The following is a 23839-nucleotide window of genomic DNA, read 5'->3' as shown; positions in this document are numbered from 1 at the left end:
TGGGCTGGTATATTATCTACATAATTGACTTCCTCTTGCTTAATTTCTGTGCTGTGGTGTTTTCACTCTGTAGGCAGCTTGTCTGTAGCAAATAGCGTTTCTTTCCTGGATGCTGTCTGCTCCTTTGTGTATGATACCTAGATCCCATGCCTTAGGCTCTGAGAGCAATAAAAATGACGTGTAATTAGAATCACTTTCAAGCATGGTGAGCTGTATCCCAAATACTTTCCGATTCTGGGAAGTGACTCATTGGCATTGTATTAATCTAGTGTTGGACAATCTCGAGGTACTTTGTTGGGGCAGAGTCGTGAGCTACACGCAGGGTCATGCTTGTTCTGCTCATCTCAAAGGGTAACGATTCTCTTCCTAAAATTAAATTGCTCTATGTAAGAACTACATGTATGTGTGTGTGTAGGTATTTATATACACTTGGAGACTACAGCATTGTGATATAATACCCCAGCCAAAAATTTTTCACGGGATGTTAAGACACCAGCCACTTATACTAGAAGTAGAGGGAAGTAACTTACTATCTGACTTGAATATGGCTTTGGTCTATCCCAAAGTTAGATGGGAGTTAGATGTTCTGCCTAGGTCTCATATTCACTTATTTTTTGACAACTATTCTAAATGTCAGCCTGCCTCAAGCTAATTCCTGCTCAGCTCAGTCCCTGAGCACTTAGTTGGATGTTTACAGAGCTCACAGGTGATTCCTGCAAATTCTACTTTCACGCAGCAATGAATTTATGTCAATGTGCCACAAGTATTCAGAAGGTGTTGTTCTAATCTGAGTGGCCCTAATTCCTTTGTGTAGTATTTTTGTTGTAAACTACAAAGAACCCACAGTCTGAACCCATGGTCTCAGGTATGTGGGTAAACCAGCAGGGAAATATTTACAATCCATGACTTATTAGCTACTGAGTAATGATTTTGATATTTCTATTTTTGGTGCACAGATCCAAGTACCTTGAGGGGAGGACTGTTTTTCAGAAAGTAGGGGTCTCAGTGCTTTCAGAGAGCATATCCAGAATTTCAGACATCTAAAAACACTGTTTCTGCAAATTTTAGCCATAAAAATTAATAATATCTAAACTGAACTTCGTGCCCACTAGCCACTTGATCTCTAACATTTTTTCCAAGTTAGTCCTGAAGTTTAATGCCAGGCATTTGTTGTGCAGAATTCACTTGCAATATAATAAGAATGTGTTGGACAAATACGAATTAGCCTTGCTCGGTTCATTAATTTATGGCAGCATACCTCCAGCGAAATAATTTTTCTCCTGCTCAAAATGGTTTGCATATTCTTTTCAGCACTCCCTGAATGGGTTAAAAAAATCCAAAATGCCTTTCTGTCTCTCTACGACAGTTTATTTTGGGAATGTAAGGCAAAAGGAAAACCAAGTCCTTCCTATAGTTGGTTGAAAAACGGTCAGCCGCTCATGTCAGAGGTAAGGTTCCTGTCTTCTTGTTGCTTTCTTGCTTGTCTTTTTTTTTTTTTTTTCCTCCATGATTTAGTCATGACATTCATTTTACAGTGCATTACCTTTTTTTCGGAAACTTGATTACAGGTTAACATGTAAAAATAAATATAATAGCACAAACTCTTTGCAACACAAAGCCTCGGTTCTTGGAGTTCCTCTTATTGCAAATGTATGGTATTGCCAGTTTATATATATAGACCGATTTCTTCATATGATTTATCTTACAGAGCATCTAATTGCTACAAGATATGCCAGTAAGTATGGATGAGCTTAAAAATATCAATTACAGTTAGTGAAAGAAGGGTCTATCCAGAAACACTAAACACATTTGTAGACATAATCTGTAATTTGGGAAACTGGTAGGATGCCAACTGACTGTTTGTGAAAGAGCGTTTCAGAGCTGGCATTGCAAAATGATCGGCCTGTTAACTTGCACTTTTCTTCTGTTTCTGTTCTTAATCTGTAGGCTGGATGGACCTTTGGTCTCATGCAGTATGGCCATTCTTATGCTAGGTTAATCATTTAACTGAATTAGTCAGCTATGAAAACCAGTTAATGTTGAAGTTAAAACTTTTCTGGCGCTATGTAGAGGAATAATAGACTAAAGAAAACCATATAAAGTTCGAAGGAAAACGTGAATAAGTGAAAAATCTCATGTAAAGGAAAAGGAAGGACCGAGTGGAAAGGGAAAAGGAAAGGGAAGTAGTGAAGTGGTAGGAGTGCAGGAGGAGGGGGGAAAGCAATTGGAGCTCAAACAGTTAATAAACCTGATCAGATACTTATGTAGACAGGTCTTTGAGAACCCAGCTTTGTCTCTTTCCAGGCAGTATAATTATACTTCTGTGGTGGCCAAGCTTTAGCACATCCGTCTTCTAATCTTCAGTTGTTGGCAGCCTCATGGAGAATGACTTCTGTGGCAAGAGACTCTTTGCTGCATTTGCATTCTGCTGAGGCCAAGTTTTCCTTTTTTATTAAGGAACTGTTCAGCATCTATCAGGCATAAAATGGCATGGCTCATCTGTAATGCATTTCTACTTGGTTGGAAAGAAATAATACTGTGATTAATTTCTGTCTAGCAATAACAGATACAGAAAAATTTCTCAAACATATGGGGCAAATTAGCACCTGCTGGGTTGCAGAACCAGCACTTGTTTGACTTAGTAGTACTTACTTGAAGCAATTGGAAGGGGGTCCAATCTTCCATATGAGTTTCTGCTGGATTAGTCCTAAACAGAACCCAACTAGCATCTGAGAAGGCTAGCCAGAATTTACTTGGATTGCAATTTTTCTGAACATGGTCATTCTACTCATTGTCACCTCTTCCCAAGCAAGATTATCTAGTTTCTCTCTCTTTGAAGACAGCGATATTTAGAGTCTGTCACTCTTCAATTGCATCGTTTCAATAAAAAAGAATAAAACACTCTACAGACACATTTTCAACCAACATTTTCACAGTACTTACAGTGTATCGTAGATGGAATACTTCAGGCAACGAAATGCTGAATGTTATTGCTCAATGGACAAAATGGATAGTTTGGAGGTGAAAGTACAAGGGAAGTGTAATAAAATATTCAGTCTGTCACAGCACCCTGCTTGTTGGAAATATCACAGGAAGAATACCTTCCAGAGGCTTTCCACCTTGGGGCTGATTCTGAGGATATTGTCTACTCTTTGTCAAACCTTTCTCCCTGACCACCTAGCTGGTCATCCCTGCATTATTCCTGCTTGTGTACATGGTGTGCTTTATTCTTCTCTTTGTCTGCATAGCTCAAAAGAGCTAGCAGAGAATGGTGGGCAATTCGGCATGTGTATGAAACACGAGTATTGCTTCAGAAGGGGGTTTTACATTCAAAGGATGTTTGTAAAAATAGAATGCATCGAGAGGATAGCAAACAGCCTGAAGGTAAAACTAAGTATGCAAAAGATATCTGTAGTGAGAGCCTCAAAAAAAAATTAACAGTGGATAAGTAATGTTATGTTGTTAATTAGTTTGCAATACACCAGCCATACAACCGCAGGCTGTGCTCTCATCAAATTTCCAAGCTAAACAAGGTTGGGCTGGGTCAGTTCTTGGTTGGGAAACTTCCAAGGAAAAGCCAGAGTATTGGAAAATAGAGCTCCATGGCTCAACAGGTGGCATTCCCCTCTGCAAGCACCGCAAGAGCAATCCCCCCAACAGGCTGTGCCACTGCCTTATCTGTGGCAACTCAGCAAGTTAGGTTATATACATTCAGCAGTTCACAAATACATTTTAGATGCATGTAGCTGTTCAGCAAAGACTGTACTGTACAGTCTAGCAATGTATGCTCCCATTACTGCTTCAGGAGCAGGAGAGCCAGACTAAAGGAGCAGCATAATAACAATAGTAATATGTGTGGTTTCAGGTTTGCATTTGGTGATGGAATTTGTGTTCCCCATTATGGGTGTCTTCCAAACTGATCTGTTTTGTTTGGGGAACGTATTCTCTTCTCCTTCTCAGTGTTACGCTTTCCAGTGGAGCTATTATTGTCTCCGGAGGCTAGTAATAGTAAAATCACAAAATATTTAGCTTTAAGTTACGCTTGTAGCATGAAACAGGCTTTTTTCTATTTGCCAAAATAGAGCAAATAAAACTCCTTTTAATACACCAAAACCCAAGCTCTGGTCCAAATTCACCTACTGTGCAGTTTCCTTTATTTCAGCAGAATTGCACCAAAGTGTAGAAATTCAAGCCATGAGGGAGGAGCACGCTTGCTCTCTGATCTGAACAGCTGCCTGTGGGTTTCCAATAGGAATTTAAAAGTGTTGGCTTTCCATAGAGCTTTTTCAGTGATTTTTCTGTGACTTCTGATCTGATGACATCTGAAATGTCTCCATTACTTGAGCACCTCTGTCTCCTGTGGAGCTTTTCTGATCATCTTAGATTATCATCATCATATTCATCTGATCAGATGAAGGGGATAGGCCATGCTTCACCATGCCCCCAGACAGGGCTGCAGGTGCTGCTGCTCCTCAGGAGCTGTATGGAAGATGCTCCAGGCTCCCAGTGTGGAGCAGCCAGCCGTACCTCCCCTGCGGTAGCTACTTCTGAGTCTGCTTCACGGGGAAGCATACCCAGAGATTCACAGTTCAGCAAGGCAGAGAAACACGTGCCACAGCTGGAACGTCTGAGCAAACCTGCCCAAGGCAATGGCTCTGCAACATGTGCTTGGAGTTCTTGAAAAGTTCTTGAAAGAGCTAAGGGGTCTGAAAACATAACCATCATCATGTAGCCAAGGTATACATCGTATTTCTGATGTGTTCATCCACATTGCTTCCAAGAAAGTAATATTTCTGCTTCTGAATTATGATCAGGTGTATCAGTGTGATACCAAAAACTTTGGGATTGTATACTCATTGGCTCTGTCAATATTTTTTGCTTTTTTTTTTCTTTTATCAGGAAAGAATTAAAATAGAAAATGGAACTCTTATCATACCTATGCTGAATATGTCAGACTCTGGCCTCTATCAGTGTGTGGCAGAAAACAAGTACGGTACTATTTATGCCAATGCTGAGTTGCGGGTGATAGGTGAGTAAATGTCACTAAAATGAGCAGGTGCTGAGTATAAGAGGACATTAATTGAAAAAATTTGAAATTAAGAAATGTAGATTAAATTCCACCTGGCAGTTCAAGTTTGTTGATATTTCTTTGCTGCTTGCTCTTCACCCGCATGCGAATGTTTTTTTGTTTTATTTCGTGACTGGTTTGGGGGAAGAATCTAATCCCATGTGTGGTCTTTCTTTATCTCATACACAGAAGTTTAATGAATGCTGTTTCTCACTTAGTATTTTGGGTTATTAATAGTTATTCTGCAGTTTTGAAAGGTCATTTCAGAAAGCAGGAAAAATAGTTTTAACTGTAAACAAAGAGCATATGGCAAATATGTATATAAAAACAAATAACATATAGCAAGTGATCTCATTAATGATTACCAGAGATGCCCATAAAACGGAATTAGTTCATACATTATAAAAAGTATTCTATTATAGATAATCAAATAAAAAGTTTGTTCAACAACCCAATACTAGTGAAACCAGTACAACACAGACTTTAAGAGCACCTAACTGTTGTACAGGTCCTGTGTTTTCTCCTTCTCCAAGAGTGAATTTTCACATAAAGTTCTGGAAAAAGAAACACATTTCCAGAAAACAGTGTCAGTTTATGAACAGAAAGGCACTGAAAACCTGTGTTTGTAGTTGAATACTCTCTGCAGATGAATACATGTGGCTGGGATCAGGAGTGTGGTGTTTATCCTGCTGACATAGCTCTGCTCAGGAACCTCATTCATCACAGATAGACTTATTCTCCCAGTCTGCAGATAACCCTAAGGAAAGATTGTCAGAGCAGACAGTTTCTAGGTAGACAGTTTAGAAACAGCATAAATCAAGATAAATAATAAATAAGATACCATGAATTCCATTCTTTGGTACTTACATATCTAATATGAAAAATGTATTTATATACTTTTGCAGAAACCTCAAAAGCAAAGCAATTATTGGATTCACCTACTATGTAACTCAAAGAGAAGAATTTAGCAAGTTCATTTAGTATCTTGTCAGCTGCATACTGTTCTGCTCTTCTTACTTCTCTATTTTCAGCTGCAGCACCTGATTTTTCCAAAAATCCTGTGAAAAAACTGTCTGTTGTTCAAGTTGGAGGTGAAGTTACAATTGGTTGTAAACCAAGCGCTTCTCCCAGAGCAGTTATTAACTGGAGAAAGGGCTCAGAGGTTCTGCACCAGAACAAAAGGTATCGTCATAAACCAGTTGCTGGATTGTTGGATGTTCTCTGTTTTAATAATATCATTTAAACATCACTGAAACACAGCTGGCTTAGTATTGCTTTTGACAGCTCATTGACAGAATACTTTGATGCCAGAGGCCTATTTGTCTTTAGCAGTGGCCATACAGTTCTGCAGATATAAAGCTGGTTGAGAACAAAGCCAAACCGAATACACAGGGGTAATTGTATGATACATACGTTTACGTTCATCAGCAGTTAATTCACTGCAATGCTATCAAAGCTGACTGTTTACCACACGCAAAGCCTGTGTGAATCAGCTTCATGTAGGAGACATCAGTGGAGGCTTCAGGGAAGCGGAATATACCCCCAGGCTGCGGCATAATTGCTTCACAGCTGTACAGGTTGTACAATAACCCATAGCTAAATCAGCCTCCATATTCTCTGTCTCTTCTGTTTAGGCAAGATTTAGCCACTGGACCAGCATACTGGTACACTCCCTCACCAACCAGCATGGGGTTGCGTGGTCTTCGGCAGGGCTTTACTAACGTTTTGTCTGTGATGACTAATAGCTTATTTGTGAGTTGCCACAAACCATCTACATTATTACATGCTGATGTCAATTAAATGGTGTCGTGGTTTAACCCCAGCCAGCAACTGAGCACCACGCAGCCGCTCACTCACTTTCCTCCACCCAGTGGGATGGGGGAGAGAATTGGAAGGAAAAAGGTAAAACTCATGAGTTGAGATAAAAACAGTTTAATAGAACAGAAAGGAAGAAACTAACAATGATAGTAGTAACAATAATAATAAAAGGATTGGAATATACAAAACAAGTGATGCACAATGCAATTGCTCACCACTTGCTGACTGATGCCCAATTAGTTCCTGAGCAGCGATTCCCCCAGGCCAACTCCCCTCCCCGGTTTATATACTGGGCATGACGTCCCATGGTATGGAATACCCCTTTGGCCAGTTTGGGTCAGCTGCCCTGGCTGTGTCCCCTCCTAGCTTCTTGTGCCCCTCCAGCCTTCTTGCTGCCTGGGCATGAGAAGCTGAAAAATCCTTGACTTGGTATAAACACTACTTAGCAACATCTGAAAACATCAGTGTGTTATCAACATTCTTCTCATACTGAACCCAAAACATAGCACTGTACCAGCTACTAGAAAGACAGTTAACTCTATCCCAGCTGAAACCAGGACAAATGGTAAAACATTAAAATCAAAAACAAGTTACTGATTTAAGTAAGTTGTGAATAGTATACATGATACACAACTGTGATGATATTTCCATATACAAATGTAGACAGGTGGATGAAATGGGCAACAGTGTCTAAGAACTGTAATATTTCTGAGCATCTCTTTCAGTTCACAAATATAACAGCAACGCTATTTTATCACATCGTTTTCAAAGACTGGAAACAGAATCAGTAATTCATAAAGCTCTACAAATTGAACACCAGAGTTTGCACACAGGACCGGTTGCTCAGGGCAGTTAGTTTGGGTCACGTAAGACTTAAAATAATTATAATTCATTAAAACAACATTATCCAAAACTGTGACACAAAGAAATATTTCCCTATCCCATACTGGAGTAATGTACAATACACATAAACGTAAATTGGAGAAGTATATGTGAAAGAAAGTGCAAATCTGAGAAGAAATACATCACATAGGTACTCGCAATGAAACAGAAAAATTTGAGTAAGCAATCCATGCCATGGGGCGTAGAGAACTTTCCAATGATTTTTCCCCACCTTTCACTAATTTTATTTTCTGTTTAACTGCTCAGCTAATGATGAAAAATATTTTTCTAACTAGTGTTCAGTCAAATCTTTATTTGCATTTTGATTGTATGGTCTATTCAACAAAAATGCCTGTTCATTCTTATTTGACTCAGCCTATCCCAACAGCATGTAGGAAACATGCTCAGTATACAGTTTGCCACAGGTAATCTCTGGATTTTCTGTCACTGATGAGAACAGGAGCAAGGAGAGCACTGTTTAAAACTTACAATTTAAATAGTTGAATTAAGCCTACATCTTGAGGTTCTAGTATCCTGATATTCCCCATCTGATTTGCTTATAAAAATATGTACATACTGCATACAGTATTTACTTGTGCTTCTGTATTAATTTACTAACAATAATTATAAGCACGCTGTAATTTTTGAGCATCCCAGAAGGCCTTCTGCTGCTTAGCAGGAGTAAACAAAAGGAGCAGAATTTACACTGAGGCAAAGGGAGAGAGAGTTTAAGCTCTCCATGTGCAAAACATTATTACCAGTGTGTCCACTGGTGCAAAGTAGAATTTATGAGACTTTTTGATTATTAAATGACAAAATAGCTAATGCCACGATTTTAAAGAAGAGAAAATAGATCATGTATACAGTATTTTTACAGAGATCTTTGTGACAGAAAATAGAAAATGAAATAAGGATTTTTATGGCTGTAATTAAATTACACAGCTAATTAAAGTACTAAAATCACATGTATCTTTACTCATAAAAAAGGGAAGGAACCTGGTCTGCCTTTCTCTCTATATATGATTAAACCCTGACATGTCACATACAGATTAACTATTTTAACTAAAGCTTTCCTTATTTCTCCTCCCATTTTATTGTGCAGCAATTATAATATCTATGGACTTCTTTATTAGCTTTTTTTTTTTTAATATTTGGTTGGGTTATAAATGCTGAAAAAAAGGAAATATCAATTCCTTACAGTTCTGACTGCAAAACTGTGATGGACACATTGCTAAATTAGTCATATCACATAGCTTCTTCAGAATGATTTAGACAAATTCAATCTTTTGTTACAGAAATAGTACAGCTAGACCTATTCCACCCTAAGGGGAAAGAATATTCTTTCTTTTTCACTTTCTATCTTTCACTCATGACAATAGTTTATTCATTCTTTTTCACCTGCTTCCTTTCACTCATGATAATAGTTTATTCCTGATAGTCATGCATGCATGGTCACTGCTTTCTCTGATCATCTGAGCTCTTAATATGACAAGATAAGACTGCTTTATATTAATGTTAGTTTGCAAGTATGTAAAGAGAAGTGTGTTAACTAGGAAGAGCTAATTATTAGACTATCCATATAATAAAAGCACCATGAAATATTTTTTATTTGATTTCCTCTGGGGGTTTTTTATGAAGCCTTTTTAAGTTTACGAAGCTGCAGTATTTGTGCCCCTGCTATTTGAAAGATATCTTAACATTTCCTGAGTCTGAAGTGTAATCTTCTGAATCTCTTGCCATAGTCCAGCAGTGAAGGTCCTCAGCCCTCAGTCCCCTTTTCAGGGCACAGAGATTTTCCTCCAGCCCTTTTGTCTCTCTCATCTTCTCTGCAGCTCAAACACTTTGTTACCCAGATCTTCAACAGCTTGTATGCTCTGATTTATGTAGAATACTTTATTGCATTTGAAGCATACACATAACCGAATCAATCAGATCCCAAATCAATCCATTTTTACATTAAAAATGTAAAACAAAGCCTGAACATACCTGTACCAGGTCTGCTTACTGTACCCAGTCTTAATGTCCCCTGTCCACTTAGTATTCTACTTCAAAATTTTCAGAAATAGCTAAATTCCACCCTCATTCATATGGCTCACCCCCTGAGTAGTGGGATTTTTCTGTGGTTCATGCTGCTGGCCACCTTAGAGAGGGAATTCAAGGCTATCAGCTGCAGGAATCAAAAAGAAATTCCACAGTTGGCTAGTCCTACCTGGTTTTGCCTGCTGTCTCTTCATGTGATCCCCCAATCAGCTTCTCTGGATCATCTAGCAGTACAGCTTCAGGTTTTCTTTTGGGCAATTAACCTCCTCCTTTGGATCAAAGTCATGAGAAATGGACTTTTGGGAGCAATACCATTTGTTCAGTGGGCAACTGTTTGAAAAGATTTTGTTTGCCCTTTGCCGAATGCATGACTTTTTCCTGGCATGTGCTGTGGATTTTAGCTCAATGTAGAAATTGAATGCAACAAAGAAAAAGAACAAGCTTCATGCTCTGAACTCCCACCCTGTGGAGTTTGACACAGATATGAGCTATTTTCAGGTATGTCGTATAATCCCAGTAAGTGCAATGCAAGTTTTCTTCATCTCACTTCTATCATCTCGTGTCCATCGAGGAAAAGAGAGATTAGAAGGGAACAATTCATATATTAAATAAAGCAAATTTGCAAGTCTAGACACTGATCTCATCACAAATGTATGGCTTGTTATTGCCTTCAATGGATTCAGGATCAGGACCCTCATGGAAAACTTATTTTATAAAAATTCTCTCTGATTGAAGCATTTTAATAAATGGGAATTGTAACCCCTTTTGCTTTACCAGAGAGAGGTGCTATTCCCTCACCATGAGCTGAGGATCCCAAACACTGTAGTGAATGCATATGAACATATGTGATTCACTCCACTCAGAATTTAAATGAGGATAGCTGAGGGAAAACTGAAAAATGAGGTAGGCTGAAAGAATGCATTAGTCATATACAGCACTTTCCATGCATTAATAATCAGTAATAGGCAAATATTCATAATTTAAATTGTTTTCTGGGGACTGGACAAGAAGTATATTTAGGGGTCAATAAAATATGCTCAATACTTGTTGGCTCCTAGGCTTGCTTGCAGGACACAGTTCAGCCTCATCTCTGTGAAGGATGGTAATTGATTCTCTGCCATAAAGCTGCTCTATGTGGTAAATCCTCTCTCCCATGCCACACTTGTTTTTGGTGTTTTGCACTCAAGTTATTGCCATTACTCAAAGGAAACATGGGAGAATGATTGAGCATGGAAATGAAAAGCTGTCTTTCAACAACCTTATGCAAAGAAAACCATGCAGATGTTGTGACTGGAGACTTCTGACACTAGGCGTGGGGAGGAATTATCTGGTAATTGCTGAGGTCTTACAGCTGCCCCTTGAAGCCTCAAACTCAAGGGAATTCTGCTCCAATGTGAAACGCAAGGACGCGGCAGGTTTCATTAACTAAAGGGTTAGGTCTGCTCACAGCCGTGTGCTGCATCTGAATTGCTCTACCAGTCTCCTGGGCAGAAGGATTCTCCTACAGCCCTCCGAGCACTCGCGGCCACCATGTACTTCTCCACTGTTCAGAGTCAGGTTCCAAAACCATGAACAGTTTAACACATTTTAAACTTTTTTGTTACTTGGGAAAAGAATTCTGTCTTGTGACTGCTGTTGGAATTAGAGAAATAGGGAGTTAAAAAACTAAAGGCAGTTAATTGGTAAACAGGAGACGTCCTCAATCCACTGATCAAATACAACATACAAAACATATTGTACTGTGAAATAGCATTTCAGCTTGAACCAATTTGAGAAGAAATGTGTCAGGACAGTTCAACAAACTTCAATGAAACATTTCAATTACCAGAATGTCAACACTGTTTGTTTAGCTTGTACTGAAACCTTCCAGAATATCCATTATCTTTTAAAAAAAAAATAATATTCTGCTTGGGGAGGAATCAAGACAAAATGGATTGAAAATTCCAAAATTTGCACTACTCTACTAACAAAGGAGGAGATTGATATCACTTAACTTTTATTTAGCTGAAGTCAATATGCAGTCAAAGGTAGTTATTTACTTTTTCTTGGCAGGCACCTCCATCTCAAATGAGATGCCGAACTTTTACATGAGCAAAGCTGGGGGAATGAAACCTATCTACAATGTCTGAAAAAAACCCCTACCTATATTGAAGTCAGACCTGATGAGTAGCACAGGCAAAGAGAAGCTTTGCTTGTCATGCTGCTTAGTGCCACAAACCACCCTGCTTTATGCACCCGCTGTTTGCAGATAAAGGTAGTATAGACATTTGTATGCTGGTAGCAAGTTTCATATAGAACATATTTTCTTACGCTATTCCAGCACTTGCCATTCTACTCCCAGCTTTCTACAACAATGTGGCTAGGTGAATAGCAATAGGATATTAATATTACTATTTTTTAAGTCTGGTTTTCGAAGCCTGGATTAAGTGTATCTCCATTTTTATCCTTCTTGCTTTTCTACCACAAGAAGCTTTGCATAGCTTTGATGATATGCCTTAACCCTTCTATCTTATCACTGTCTGTGTGCTTGTAAAGAAGTTCATTTCCTATTTTAGTTTTTAAATAGACCACTTGAAGTGTGGGCATCAGCAATCAGAGCAATTTCAGATATCTTAGACACAATCACTGTAAGTCAACATGAATACAAATTAAGCTTATCTCTTGATGAAATTCTAATTTTGCTTAGAAAACCAATGGAATTGATTCCACATCTGCTAAATTTGATTAATCACTTCAGTTCCATTCCTTGCTAACAAATAGATTGACAGAAATCAAAGGCATGGATTTACCTGCCTGCTTTCAGTGCTTGGTCTGAACTTACATATTAAGATATGAAAACTCCTACAAAACCTGAGACTGATGTATAGAATTGCTTTGGGTTTTCATTTCTTAGGCCACACTACTACTGCATATTTGGTGCTAACCAGACAAAACCCATCATTACATCCTTCTGGAGGGAATGCTGAAAGCTTCAAGGAGTATTCTATGTTCTAGCTAAAAATATCTTATGCTCAGATTACAGTGGTCTTGGTTTCTATATGCAAGGTAGCAGAAAAGAGGGTATTGCAAAAGACTAGTAGAGGCAGCTATAATATATTTATTGAATGTTTATTTGCTAACAGCAGCGGTATTTTTGTGGGTTTTAGTGTTGGTTGTAGGCATAAGTGTGCAAGCATTTGCCCATGCTTCCTTCTGAATAATGTAATTGGATCTAGGAGGAACATAAAATATGGCAGTACTCACTGAGGAGTGAGTACATATGGGCAGAAATGTTTGGTGATCTGGCAAAACTAATGATATTGACATAAGAAAAGTTTTACAACCAAAGGGTTGCCAAAAAATGCCTCAGACTGACCTGAAGTGCCTTCAGACTTTCCTTCTTTGTGTTCTCCATGTTTCCAGTTATTTCTGTCTTATCCCCCAAGCTGAGAGCGAAGGCAAGGGAGTGGAAAGCATATGAGTGAAAGATGAGGAGGGAGATATAAGGAGAAGGAAGAATGAGCACAGATGAGGGGAAGAAAGAGACAATATTTTATTTTTTTCTTAATATTATTTTGCTTTCTTTTTCCCCCTTCTTCCTTCTCTGTTATCTTTCCATTTGAAGTCAATCCACTGCAGAGTAATGAGAAGGCAGAAGGGGACCCCCATTGCTACTTGACCCAATGAGACTCTGGCAGGCAGCAGACAGACAATATTAGTGCAGTGGAAGACAAAAGAAAAGGGCTTTTCCTTTCTTTTCTCTCTCCTTAGAGAGTTTCATAATGGAACAAGCCAATAAACCTAATTTCATCATGTATTACTGACTACTTAATGCAATAGTGTTTAGCACATCAGATAGCATGAACATCAAGTAAGCAAATGAACCATATGTTCTCATGTATAAGAAAGAATGACAACCTGCGTGATGCTGGATTTATTACAATTTCCCTTCTGTATGACACCTCTCTAATATAATTTTAAATTGTTCCTACTCAACTCCTGGGAGCCTTGTTAAGGTGAGCCTTTCTGAGGGGCCGTCCTACATGCTGAGATGTCCCAAGCAGTCTGTCACTCTTCCATGTCATATGGAGTTGAAATAAACTAAACCCCAGTGAATGCCAGTGTTGTGCCCTCTCTCCCTTTCAGTTCATGTTCTGTCCCTGTTTCATGCACATATTCTGATTGATGTTCAGAATCTGATCCAAAGCCAGCTAATCTCATTGGAGTTTTTCCATTGACTTCAGCAGGCTGTGAATCAAGGTTCCTAATTAGGAGTTTGCACAAAAAATAATGAGAGAATGCAACCTTCTGTGCTTCTCTTCTAGTCCAAGTTGTACTGCCATGCACATCATTACCATTGCACTATTCTAGTGTGTATTGCCATAGCATACAAAAATGCTAGTATTAGATGGAAAACATGCTACACAAACACCAAATAAAAGATAATTCCTGATCCCAAAAGTTTTCAACCAAAGAGTAACATTAGAGGTAACAGATAGATGGGGATATGTTGGGGAGGTGATGTAAAAAGGAGCAATAAGATATTGATTAACATGGCAAGCACATGGACTGCTGCCAGTCATGCTCTAGGCATGATGAATAAAGAGTTTCTAGGGAGGAATTTTTGGGATCATTTTGAGTGTGAAGGGTTATGTGAGCGAAAGCATAGAAACAGCACCTTGAAAATGTGGCCAATGCTTGACCAACGTGAAGGGTTTGTAGGATACTAACACCTCTGGTTTAGCCATGGGATTTTATTACAAAGACATACTGCTATTTCATTACTTCTTTTCTATAAGAACTAAAAATCTTTTCAAATTTTCAGTAAAAGGAGGAGCTGCTTAAAGGATACATGCAAGTGGTAGAATATTACTTACACATTAAAATGACATAAAATTTCTGTGCTCTGTGATATTTTGAGCAAGGACGTGGGTCTAAGGCTTCAGTGAACCACATACAGTCCCTATCATTATCGCTCAAATGAAGCATGAATTCAATAGCCCGGTGAGGATTGCCTCAGGGTTTCCTACAAGCCCACAGGTAGCCCAACAAACGGGCACAAGAAGCTGGAGGTGATGAGAGCTAAAGACACGAGAGCAAGGGCATGTGCAGCTGCCAGGTGAGAGTCATCAGCTTGGAAGTTGTAATCACTGAAGATGAGCACTGTTCATCTCCAATACTGTATATCCGTTATGGGGGGTCTGAACATGAACGTGCTGTCCAGGGTTTCTGAAAGCAAGCCAGTACCACACTGTGTACCTGGTGTCGGTTGCTTGTTGTATATACAAAATACTTTAAAGTTAACAGCAGGTTTTATTGTACTTTTATTTTTGAAATATGTTCTGACAAGAAGATAGGGAAGAAGATTCCTGTAAGTGAATTCAACTTCCACACAAAGGGTAATTCAGGGCCTTATGTACTGTTTAAATTCTACTTAAGTCCCGTATTAAGGGCTTAGTTTTACATCTGGAGCGAATTTGGTTGTATGAATGGCTGTGTCTGAACTCCTAATAATGTCTGAATCATAAAAATAATGATTAATGGTGGGATTAGATTGAATACTAGTAGTGTGGGCATACCACCCTGTGCTGAAAGAACTTTTCTCTGAGGTACCGGAGTTCTAAAGATTTCATAAAAACAGGAGAACATGTTGGCAAATAGAAAAATTGGCAACCTTTTTCTTTGGCAATTCAGTTCATTTTCTACCTGCATTCTCACCAGAGAATTTTGCGAAGTCTGGTTGCTGATCCTTTCCTTCTCAGTGTACTACTTTACTGTTTTTGAAACAGTTTTTTTCTGCTATGAATGTTCAGACTAATCAACGTGTGGCTACATAAATACGATGTTCCATTCTGTCCTGTCCACCAGGTAGACTAATAACCAAGAAACCTTTCTTTTTGCCTGGACATGCTAAGGTATGGCTCTTGTCTCAGTCCAGGATTATACTACATCTCTCCTCTCATGACATCCACTGTTTAGATGCAGATTTGAACCAGGGCAAGGACAGACACAGGGAAGAGAAGAGCCATAAGCGGGCTGTATCTTGTAAATATGACACAAGACCAAGTTGTCTATGTGGGAAGAGACCAGAAATGCACGTGTGTGTTTAATGCAGCAGACTGAGGATGAACAGGCTCACAAGCACCTTAAAACTAGCACAAGGAATGAGAAAGCTGAAAGGATTAAAATATGGCAAGCAACATTTTTGGTGGTTGCTTGTTTGTTTTGTTTCATCACTAAACTAGTTGGTTGGCACGTCTTTCTTTCCCATACAAATAGAGGTGCTGCAAGTTTTGAGACATATTACTACAATAAATTTAGACACATGTCTACAGCCGTGATATTTTTGTCACTTTATCCTTTGGTCATCCCATAAGAACACTGCAGACATTCTATGCAAAAATAATGTTCTTTTTAGGAGCGGAGGGGAATTTTAGGAAATAGCAAGGAACAGTGTTACAGTGTCACCTTCTATCATTGATGATAGTATTCTTTTCTAAAATATTTTAATAAGACTATTCAGCTAGATTGTGTAATTTTGTTTTGATCCAAATAGTTAACACAGAGTTTAATGGCATTTATTTTATTTCCAGCTAATTGTCAGTCAACTCTGAAGCTCATTTATAACAGCATGCAGATAAGGCAAATCTTCTTTTAAGCATAGTTTATTAAATGGCAATACTATTAGCATACAAATTACGCTCAGAATAGGATAAACAGGTACAAAGATCATTAACATATAATACAGACAGTCGGATCTCAGATGGGACTCAGTGGGACCTTTTCAAAAATACCAGAGCTGTCATCAGCAGGTACAATTCATTCACTCAGTCAAACTTTACTCACATTTACATCTGCATAAATCACTGGTAATTCTGAGTCACTTGAGAGCTGTCCTCATGTTTCTGCCCCTCACTTACCTCCCCTTGTACTTCTTAATTCAGCCTCTTTCATGCTTGTGAATCTTTGTAAAATTAGAGAAGTCAGTTATTGTCTCAATGTCTGTTAGCATATCTGAAGAAATTTATAAACAATATATCTTTCCATAGCCTATGAAGGCAAGAGTGTTTTTGCTCTTGAGCAGTAAAGTGAGACTGAGAAGACATGGTTTCAAATAGGATTTCTCAGATAATAAAAATTACTTTGCCTCTGATTTCATCAGATCCAGAATACTCCCTTTTTATCTGCACAGTGCTATGATGATGACTTCAATAACATTATGAGGTGTCAGACAGTTGATGTTAGAGGCAGACAGGAGAAGAGTGAATCTTTACATTAAGTATCAGGGTTACTTTATTTTGAAAGGAATTATTTTATGCCCTTGAAGAGATAGCTACCCCACTGGCAGTGCTGAAATCTGCAGAAGTAGGCTTGATTCACCCCGTTTTACACCAATCCAGCTCAACTGATTTTGATGAGGATTTCAAAGACATTTGCTGTATTGAATTAATGCAATTCATATCCATTAATTAAAATAGCACCTCTCTCTGAAACAGATTGGCTGAACAATGCAGCAGTGCACAAAAATTACCTCTGCTGCACTTTAAAATCTAATGAGTTGACACCTCTTTCTTTTCTCAGATTTTATTTTTCTATCAGCCTTGTTAAATACATATTATTCTTTCATGCTCTTAAGATCAAAGCAAATAGCCATCAACAATCTTTTGTTCACATGAGACAACACTTTCGGAGATGGTTTGTTTGGCCTGGTTAATTAAAAGCTGTACCTATCATCCCTGCTTGATTTCTCAAGTTCTTTACTTAAAAAGTATGTGTGACAATTTTAATGAGCTCTCACTTCTTCCCAGTCTCATGTCTTCTGCAGAAACATTACAAACTATTCTTTTTGAACATTACGCAGAGTTTTGACTCCAGCAGATCTTGGGTAGGCTGTTTGTTTTCCCTTTCTGCATATAATGCTTATCTTGTATACTAATGGAGTCACTCAGAGAGGACAAGGACATGGATCAATTCAATGGAATGAGTAGATTAAAAACAAACAAAAGGACGTCGCTTACACTATGCTTAAATAAACCAGGGAAGAACTCCTCACAAACTGTGGTGGGACTAAAGGTTTGCAGGGACTCAAAGGGCTTTGGATTCATTCCTGAAGACAGATTTCATCCTATGTAGAAAGGCACTATCTCTACAGCCAGACCCTGGGCTACAGGTCACTTGGTGCTGGGAAAGGACTGTGGTACCTCCTGCTGCATCCGTACCCTGCCCTCACCCTCTGCCACAGGCATCCTGCAGATGGAAAATTGGCTAGACTTCTCTCTGAACTGGCCTTTAAGAGCTGTCTTCTGTTCCTATGCTCCACATGAAGTGAACTGCATCCAACATAGCCATCTTTTTGCAGGGTAAGTTCCCAGGCTGGTTGCATATGGAATGATATTTCTGGGTACTTCTAATGAGCCTGTGTGTGCAGGAACTTTGTATGGATTTATATAACTGGATTTTCATCTCTTCTTTTCCTCAGTAACTTAGCTTAATTGAGCTATTTACCCAGAGGTATCACCTGTGTAATTCAGGCAGGAACGTAGGCATCAGCACTGGTCTGATAAGAATTTAAGCATTTTGTAAGTCAGAGATGCCAGTGTAGAGTTAGGCTTCTGTTTAAGCAATCCTTTGCTGCAACAGGGCTTTATGAACAGCTGTGTCCCGAGTAGCTCATTTCATTCTTCCTTAACCTCCTTCCTTCGCAGGGATGCATTTATCAGATCTGCTTCAGATCTTTTGGTTTTCGTCCCTCGACAGGCACTTATTTAGTTATTGAAAGAAGTCCAGTTTTCCTGGCAGACAAAATATTCTACTTGAATTGTATTGGACAAGTTAAACTTTTCTGTCTTGTCTCAGTACTTGGAATTACCTTGTCTTCTGATGCAAATGCTAAGAATTATTATCTATAGTCTTCACGCGTTTTAGACTTCACGCAGTCTAAAATGTTGTGAAAAGTAACGGTTTTCAGCAAGCCTTTCAGCAGGTGAGACATGCGTTTCACAGCTTCTTTTTAAATCGTTTGTTAGAGCTTGATCCGAAGCCCATTAAAGGAAATATTCCCATTGCCTTCAGAATCACAGTTCCATTATTTGAAAGACAAATGGAAGAGGATAAAGTGCAGCCCCTCTGAACCCACCCATGGGGTAAGTCATGGCTCTGAGGAAGTTTATGGCAACTTTGTTGTTCATGGCAACTGGCTTGGTATTTCACATTGCTTTTTTTTTCTTGCATTTGAAATACATCATCTTGATTTTCTGCTGTGGTCTGCTTTCTCATCCCTCTCCCGACAGACCTCAGTACAGCTGGAAATTACTCACTTTTTTTTTTCTTTAATTCCCTTCCCTGCTAACTAATTACTCTGGAGTCCTTTGTGTTTTACATAAATTCTGCCCAAGTATCTTATTTACTCCTAGCTCCCTAATTGTCTTTAGGTAGCGTGACCTCTGTTTCAAACTGCTCTGAAGCTTTTGTTAGCTCATGGTTTCTCTTTTCTAAGCTCCGTTTTGATCCGTTGAAAGAGCCATTCCATCCTCAGCCTGCCCAGCCGTCGAAATACTGCTTCAGAACATTTCTTCAGATCAAACATTACCTCGACAGCTCTTGAGCAGGTACAAACCCCTCTTAGTGGATAAACCAGGAAGCTGGGAATTATTCAGGTCTCAATTCCTAATGAAGAACACGGGGAAAAAATATCTGAGCAAGACATGACTAAACTTCGGTGAAAAAGCCCTAGCCAGAAATCCATGGGGGGCTAAGCACAGAGGCTCTGCATTCAAAGAGTCTCCTCTTTGTTATTCTGTATTTTTATAGACTGTTTTTTCCTGTGTATTTACCTACATTGGAAGCTTTTGGGGGCTGGTATTGTCTATTTTTGCCTCATGCCCACTCCTGGATTCCGATTTGTACCTGGAGCTTTTAGGTGCAACTGCAGTAAAAATAACAGGGCATCAGTATTTGATGGTGAGAAAGACACTGTGGTGGCTTGTTATAACTTATTATTCAGGTATCCAATTTATGAACATTTGCTGATTCACACTTGAATCTCTTTTGATACTGTTTGATGAAGCCACCATATGCTAGCTAACCAGTGAATTGAATCAACTATTTTATCACCAGCAGTTTCTAATGAGGGTGTTTTCTTGTGGCTGGTGGAAACTGATGTGAAGAAATGCATCATTAATGCAAAGAAAATTGCAGAGGCAGAATTGGAATACTTGCAAATGTTTCTTCATATTTAAACCTGCCTTTGAATTACTGTCATCAGGTCTATCCCCATACTGAGAGGGAGAGACACCCATAGTCTCTCGTTTTGATGCACGGCATCGTGAAGCCAGCAGAAAGGCTCAGTTCTTTCATGCTTATTCATCCCTCCTTATCAGAAAAATGTCATTTAGTTGATATGTCATTATATTGAAGAGCATCCTTTGATGCTTCATATTTTTCTCCTCTCCAGTTTAATATGGATATATGATGGATTATTAAACCCAAACTTATTTTCTCATCGTACTACAAATTGCATGCAAACAGCTGCTGCAGTACCTGGTGATCATTGCCAAGGAAACAAAGATTTTTCATTCAAGCCTAAATCCCTTCCCCTCTCAGCTCCACACCCCAGTGACAGAGTGCCCGGCACCACAGGGACATCTCAGCTTTTCTCATTCCTAAATCCAGCCCTGCCCTCCTCAGGAAAAGATCTTGCAGCAGGGTAAGGTCAGACAAGAGTGGGAGACATGAAATTGGGGGGATGTAAGTGAGAAGACTGCCAGAAATCCAAGTCTAGCACTTCTCTTCATCAGCTGAAAGGCTGGGAGCCTGTAACGGGAAGCAGAACAAGCTCTAATGTGTGTTATGCATATAGCTACAAGCGTATAAATACCAGAGTGGAATGCAGCAAGACACTATGATGTTTTTTGTGTGTGTGTTTAATGGCTACAATATTACTGCCAGCTTCAACTTCTGCTCTTGTTATTGTTCGTTTCCTTTAATAATTCATTACATCATCCAATCTTATGTTGTTAGTAATAAATATTAAATACCCAAGCTGTGATGCATGAATTAGATATTTTCTTTTTATAAAAGGATTCTTGTATTAGATTTAAATGTCAATTAAAAGAGGAATATAAAAAAATAATTCAGTGCTTCTGTGAGCGCTGGAATGGATGAAGCCTGGTTTCCTGTGGATTTGTGACTTACAGCTGGGTTTTGTCAGATGTAAGAAAGTGTGGCATTTGAGTGCAGCTCTTCCCCAGTTGAGTGCAGATTCTCTGATGCCTACTAAGGAGTGGGCTTAGGCAGTGGCCTTACTGGCAAAAGGGACTGCACATAGAGACCCTGCACCCATTTTCATGAAACTTCCAGGAATGTCATGTCTTTCAGCCCACTGCCCTTCTAAACTCAGAAAAAATTGTCAAGAACTTCAATATCTACTAGGTGCAACAGGTGGATGGAAGAACTGACACAAAATTAACAAAACATTACAGGATAATATTATTTTCTGTCTAAAAGTTCATTGCTTACCTAATTCAGTTTTCATTTTGAAATTCTCTAGCTTTGATATAGATGTGTTCTGTATATTTGTGAAGAAAATTGCAAAACCCTGAAGTGCTGTCCTTGTATGTAAAAGCAAAAAGGTGCCAGGCATGAAGTGAAAGCTTACCTCATTGACAGGAAGAAGCATATGAACAAACTTAGAAATTAATTTTGCCCATAAAACCCAGTACTGGTTCTGAAATTACCATTAAATGGAATTTACCCAATATTCTGCAAACTAGTGTAAACATAGTGACTAATAAGGTGATTTGAGGGCCCTATGAGACAGCGATGTATTTGATTTGGCTCCTTGGCTTGTGAGGTGGCATTTCAGCATCTCAGCTAGTCTGCTAATGTCTTTTAATAATCCTGACAAAACTGCACAGGCAGCTGGGCTCAGACACAACATTAGTATGGCATAGGAGCATTGGGATCTGAACAAAACAGCCCCCCATAGTAAAATACAGCACAGCTAGGTAACAAGTTGGGTCTTCCTTCTTTCTCTTGAGACTCCAGATTTTGCTGCAAGAAAGTTGGCTAGATAAGTTAATGATCAACTCCAGTATGTCAATATAACATTCCTAATACAGAAATCAATAATAAGCAGAGGTTAAAATTGGTTGATACATATTCAGCTTGCTGTAGAAGAGAAAAAGTATAACAAGCATTGAAATATTAAAAGTAGCAGTTCCTGTAACAGAAGTCTTTTTTCTTCTTTTTTGTTTGTTTATTTTTTTCCCCAGGGTCACCTTACTAGAGGACGGTGGTCTCAGGCTCTATAACATTACCAAATCAGATGCCGGGGTGTACACTTGTATAGCAACAAATCAGTTCGGAGTTGCCAGAAATTCAGGGAACCTGATTGTGAAAGGTACTTATAGTATTTTCTTTTGTGCTTTGTGAATATTAGAAAGTATGTGCTTGTTTTCATTCGGATGCTCAAGTCTGTGCCAATCAGTGCTAGTATTGGCAGGTTTTTATTTGCAGTTTAAAGCTGAAACTGCAGCAAACAGCAAACACTGCCTGCAGCAAAGAAAACCTCATGACCACACCACTCCAATGATCAATTTGTTTATCAGGGAGGTCTCCCAAGATATCCACAGAAACAGGTAGTAACATTAATAATGATATTTGCACTGCAGTACTATTTAGACGTCTGAGGTATGGGCTGCACTGTTGCAGGCATTAGGCAGCCAGAGTTTGAAACACCACCGAGGCAGCATGGAGGTTCAATGTACTCTGGGCAGTGTGCTGGGATGAGTTTGTTCCGCTCATTTACAATTTATGACACATCTGAGACTGCAGAAGAGACTTTAAAGCTGGGGTGCCAAAAAGAAATAGGATGTTATGAAGTAATCTGAAAATCAGGCGAGTTTATTTTCTTCAGCGTGGGGCAGATAAATGTTGCATACATTGCATTCCTGCAGATCCTGAAGCCACCCACTCTCTCTCTGCATCCCAGCTGCTGTGTGCTACCTTGGTAAATAACTCCAAAACAAATCAGAAATAACCTTTAGGACTGGAGAGCCAGGTTTCCTTCTGTGGGGGGACCAAGTTTCCCCCCTGGCTGCTGCTTTCTTTGCTCCCAGCTCTTCTCTGGCTGGAGTGGACTTGGACAAAGTCATGGCCGAGAGAAGTGTGAGGATGCAGGGTTCACAACCCTTCACTGGGAAGGACTTGACCCTGGGTCTCCTCTACTCTGGATGAGCGCTGTAACCATGAGACTCCAACCCTCAGTGCAAAAAGCGGGCAGCCCCCAGGTCGCCGTCACGGTGAGTGGTGTGCCACTTGCCACGAAGGTGTGCACTCACAGCGAAAGACCGTTTGTGCAAGGTCCCACTTGGGTGACGGTCCTTACTTGCTGTCAGCCACAGCTGCGGTGGGCACAGCTGGTGTTCAGGCACACAGCTCTGCTTACCTTCTCCTGTTGGTCTAGGCAATTTATTGAGCAGCCTGTGTTGCTTTTGGGTGCGGGTCTAAGTCCTCCCACTGAAAACACGGGCAGCTGCAACTCCTGATTCAGCTTTTCAGACCACCTTGGTGAGGCCAGGAGTTTTATTTGTAGATGTTGTGATGCTTTAGTTGGAGGTGTATAAATAACTTCCTTAACAGCCATCCTGTGATTATCAGTTTAAAGATCCAGAAAATCATGTTATGGGCTGGGAGATGCATCATATCAAATGGTCACATCTGCTGTAATTCTTCTTCCCTCCAAAGCTGCAGCTTTGTCTGCGCTGGGGCTGAGCTTCTGGTGTAACCGCACACTCTGGCTTAGCTCCCAATGCAGTGATGCTCTGCAGGGGGGTGTCTTCCCTGCAGTATTTTTCACCTTTCTTTGAAACACGGTTAAATACATTGTGGAACACATTAAAGTACATTATGCCCAAAGCAGTCCTTTGCTTCAAGTTTTTGCCATGTTGATGGATGGTCTATCTCCATTAGTAAAAAGAATTTGTACAAACTTATTGCTCAGGTGGACTAGTCCAGAGCTGGAGGACATGAAAAGAGATACTGTTTGTATAG

General features: G+C 39.4%; 1 protein-coding gene across 3 annotated transcripts in view; it reads left to right on the top strand.

The window, feature by feature from the left end:
- LOC142042665 (contactin-6-like) overlaps positions 1 to 23839 on the top strand; it is a 150643-nt gene that overhangs the window by 104125 nt on the left and 22679 nt on the right. For all 3 annotated transcript variants that reach the window (XM_075052818.1, XM_075052817.1, XM_075052819.1), the window contains 4 exons: positions 1312 to 1448; positions 4900 to 5029; positions 6100 to 6250; positions 22060 to 22187. In XM_075052818.1, coding sequence (XP_074908919.1) covers positions 1312 to 1448; positions 4900 to 5029; positions 6100 to 6250; positions 22060 to 22187 — 546 coding nt within the window. The remainder of the gene's footprint in view (positions 1 to 1311; positions 1449 to 4899; positions 5030 to 6099; positions 6251 to 22059; positions 22188 to 23839) is intronic.

This window comes from Buteo buteo, chromosome 21, assembly GCF_964188355.1.
Source record: "Buteo buteo chromosome 21, bButBut1.hap1.1, whole genome shotgun sequence".
NCBI classification, from domain to species: Eukaryota; Metazoa; Chordata; class Aves; order Accipitriformes; family Accipitridae; genus Buteo; species Buteo buteo.
Note: the sequence above shows the minus strand (reverse complement) of the source record. Positions and strands in the feature narration are given on the sequence as shown.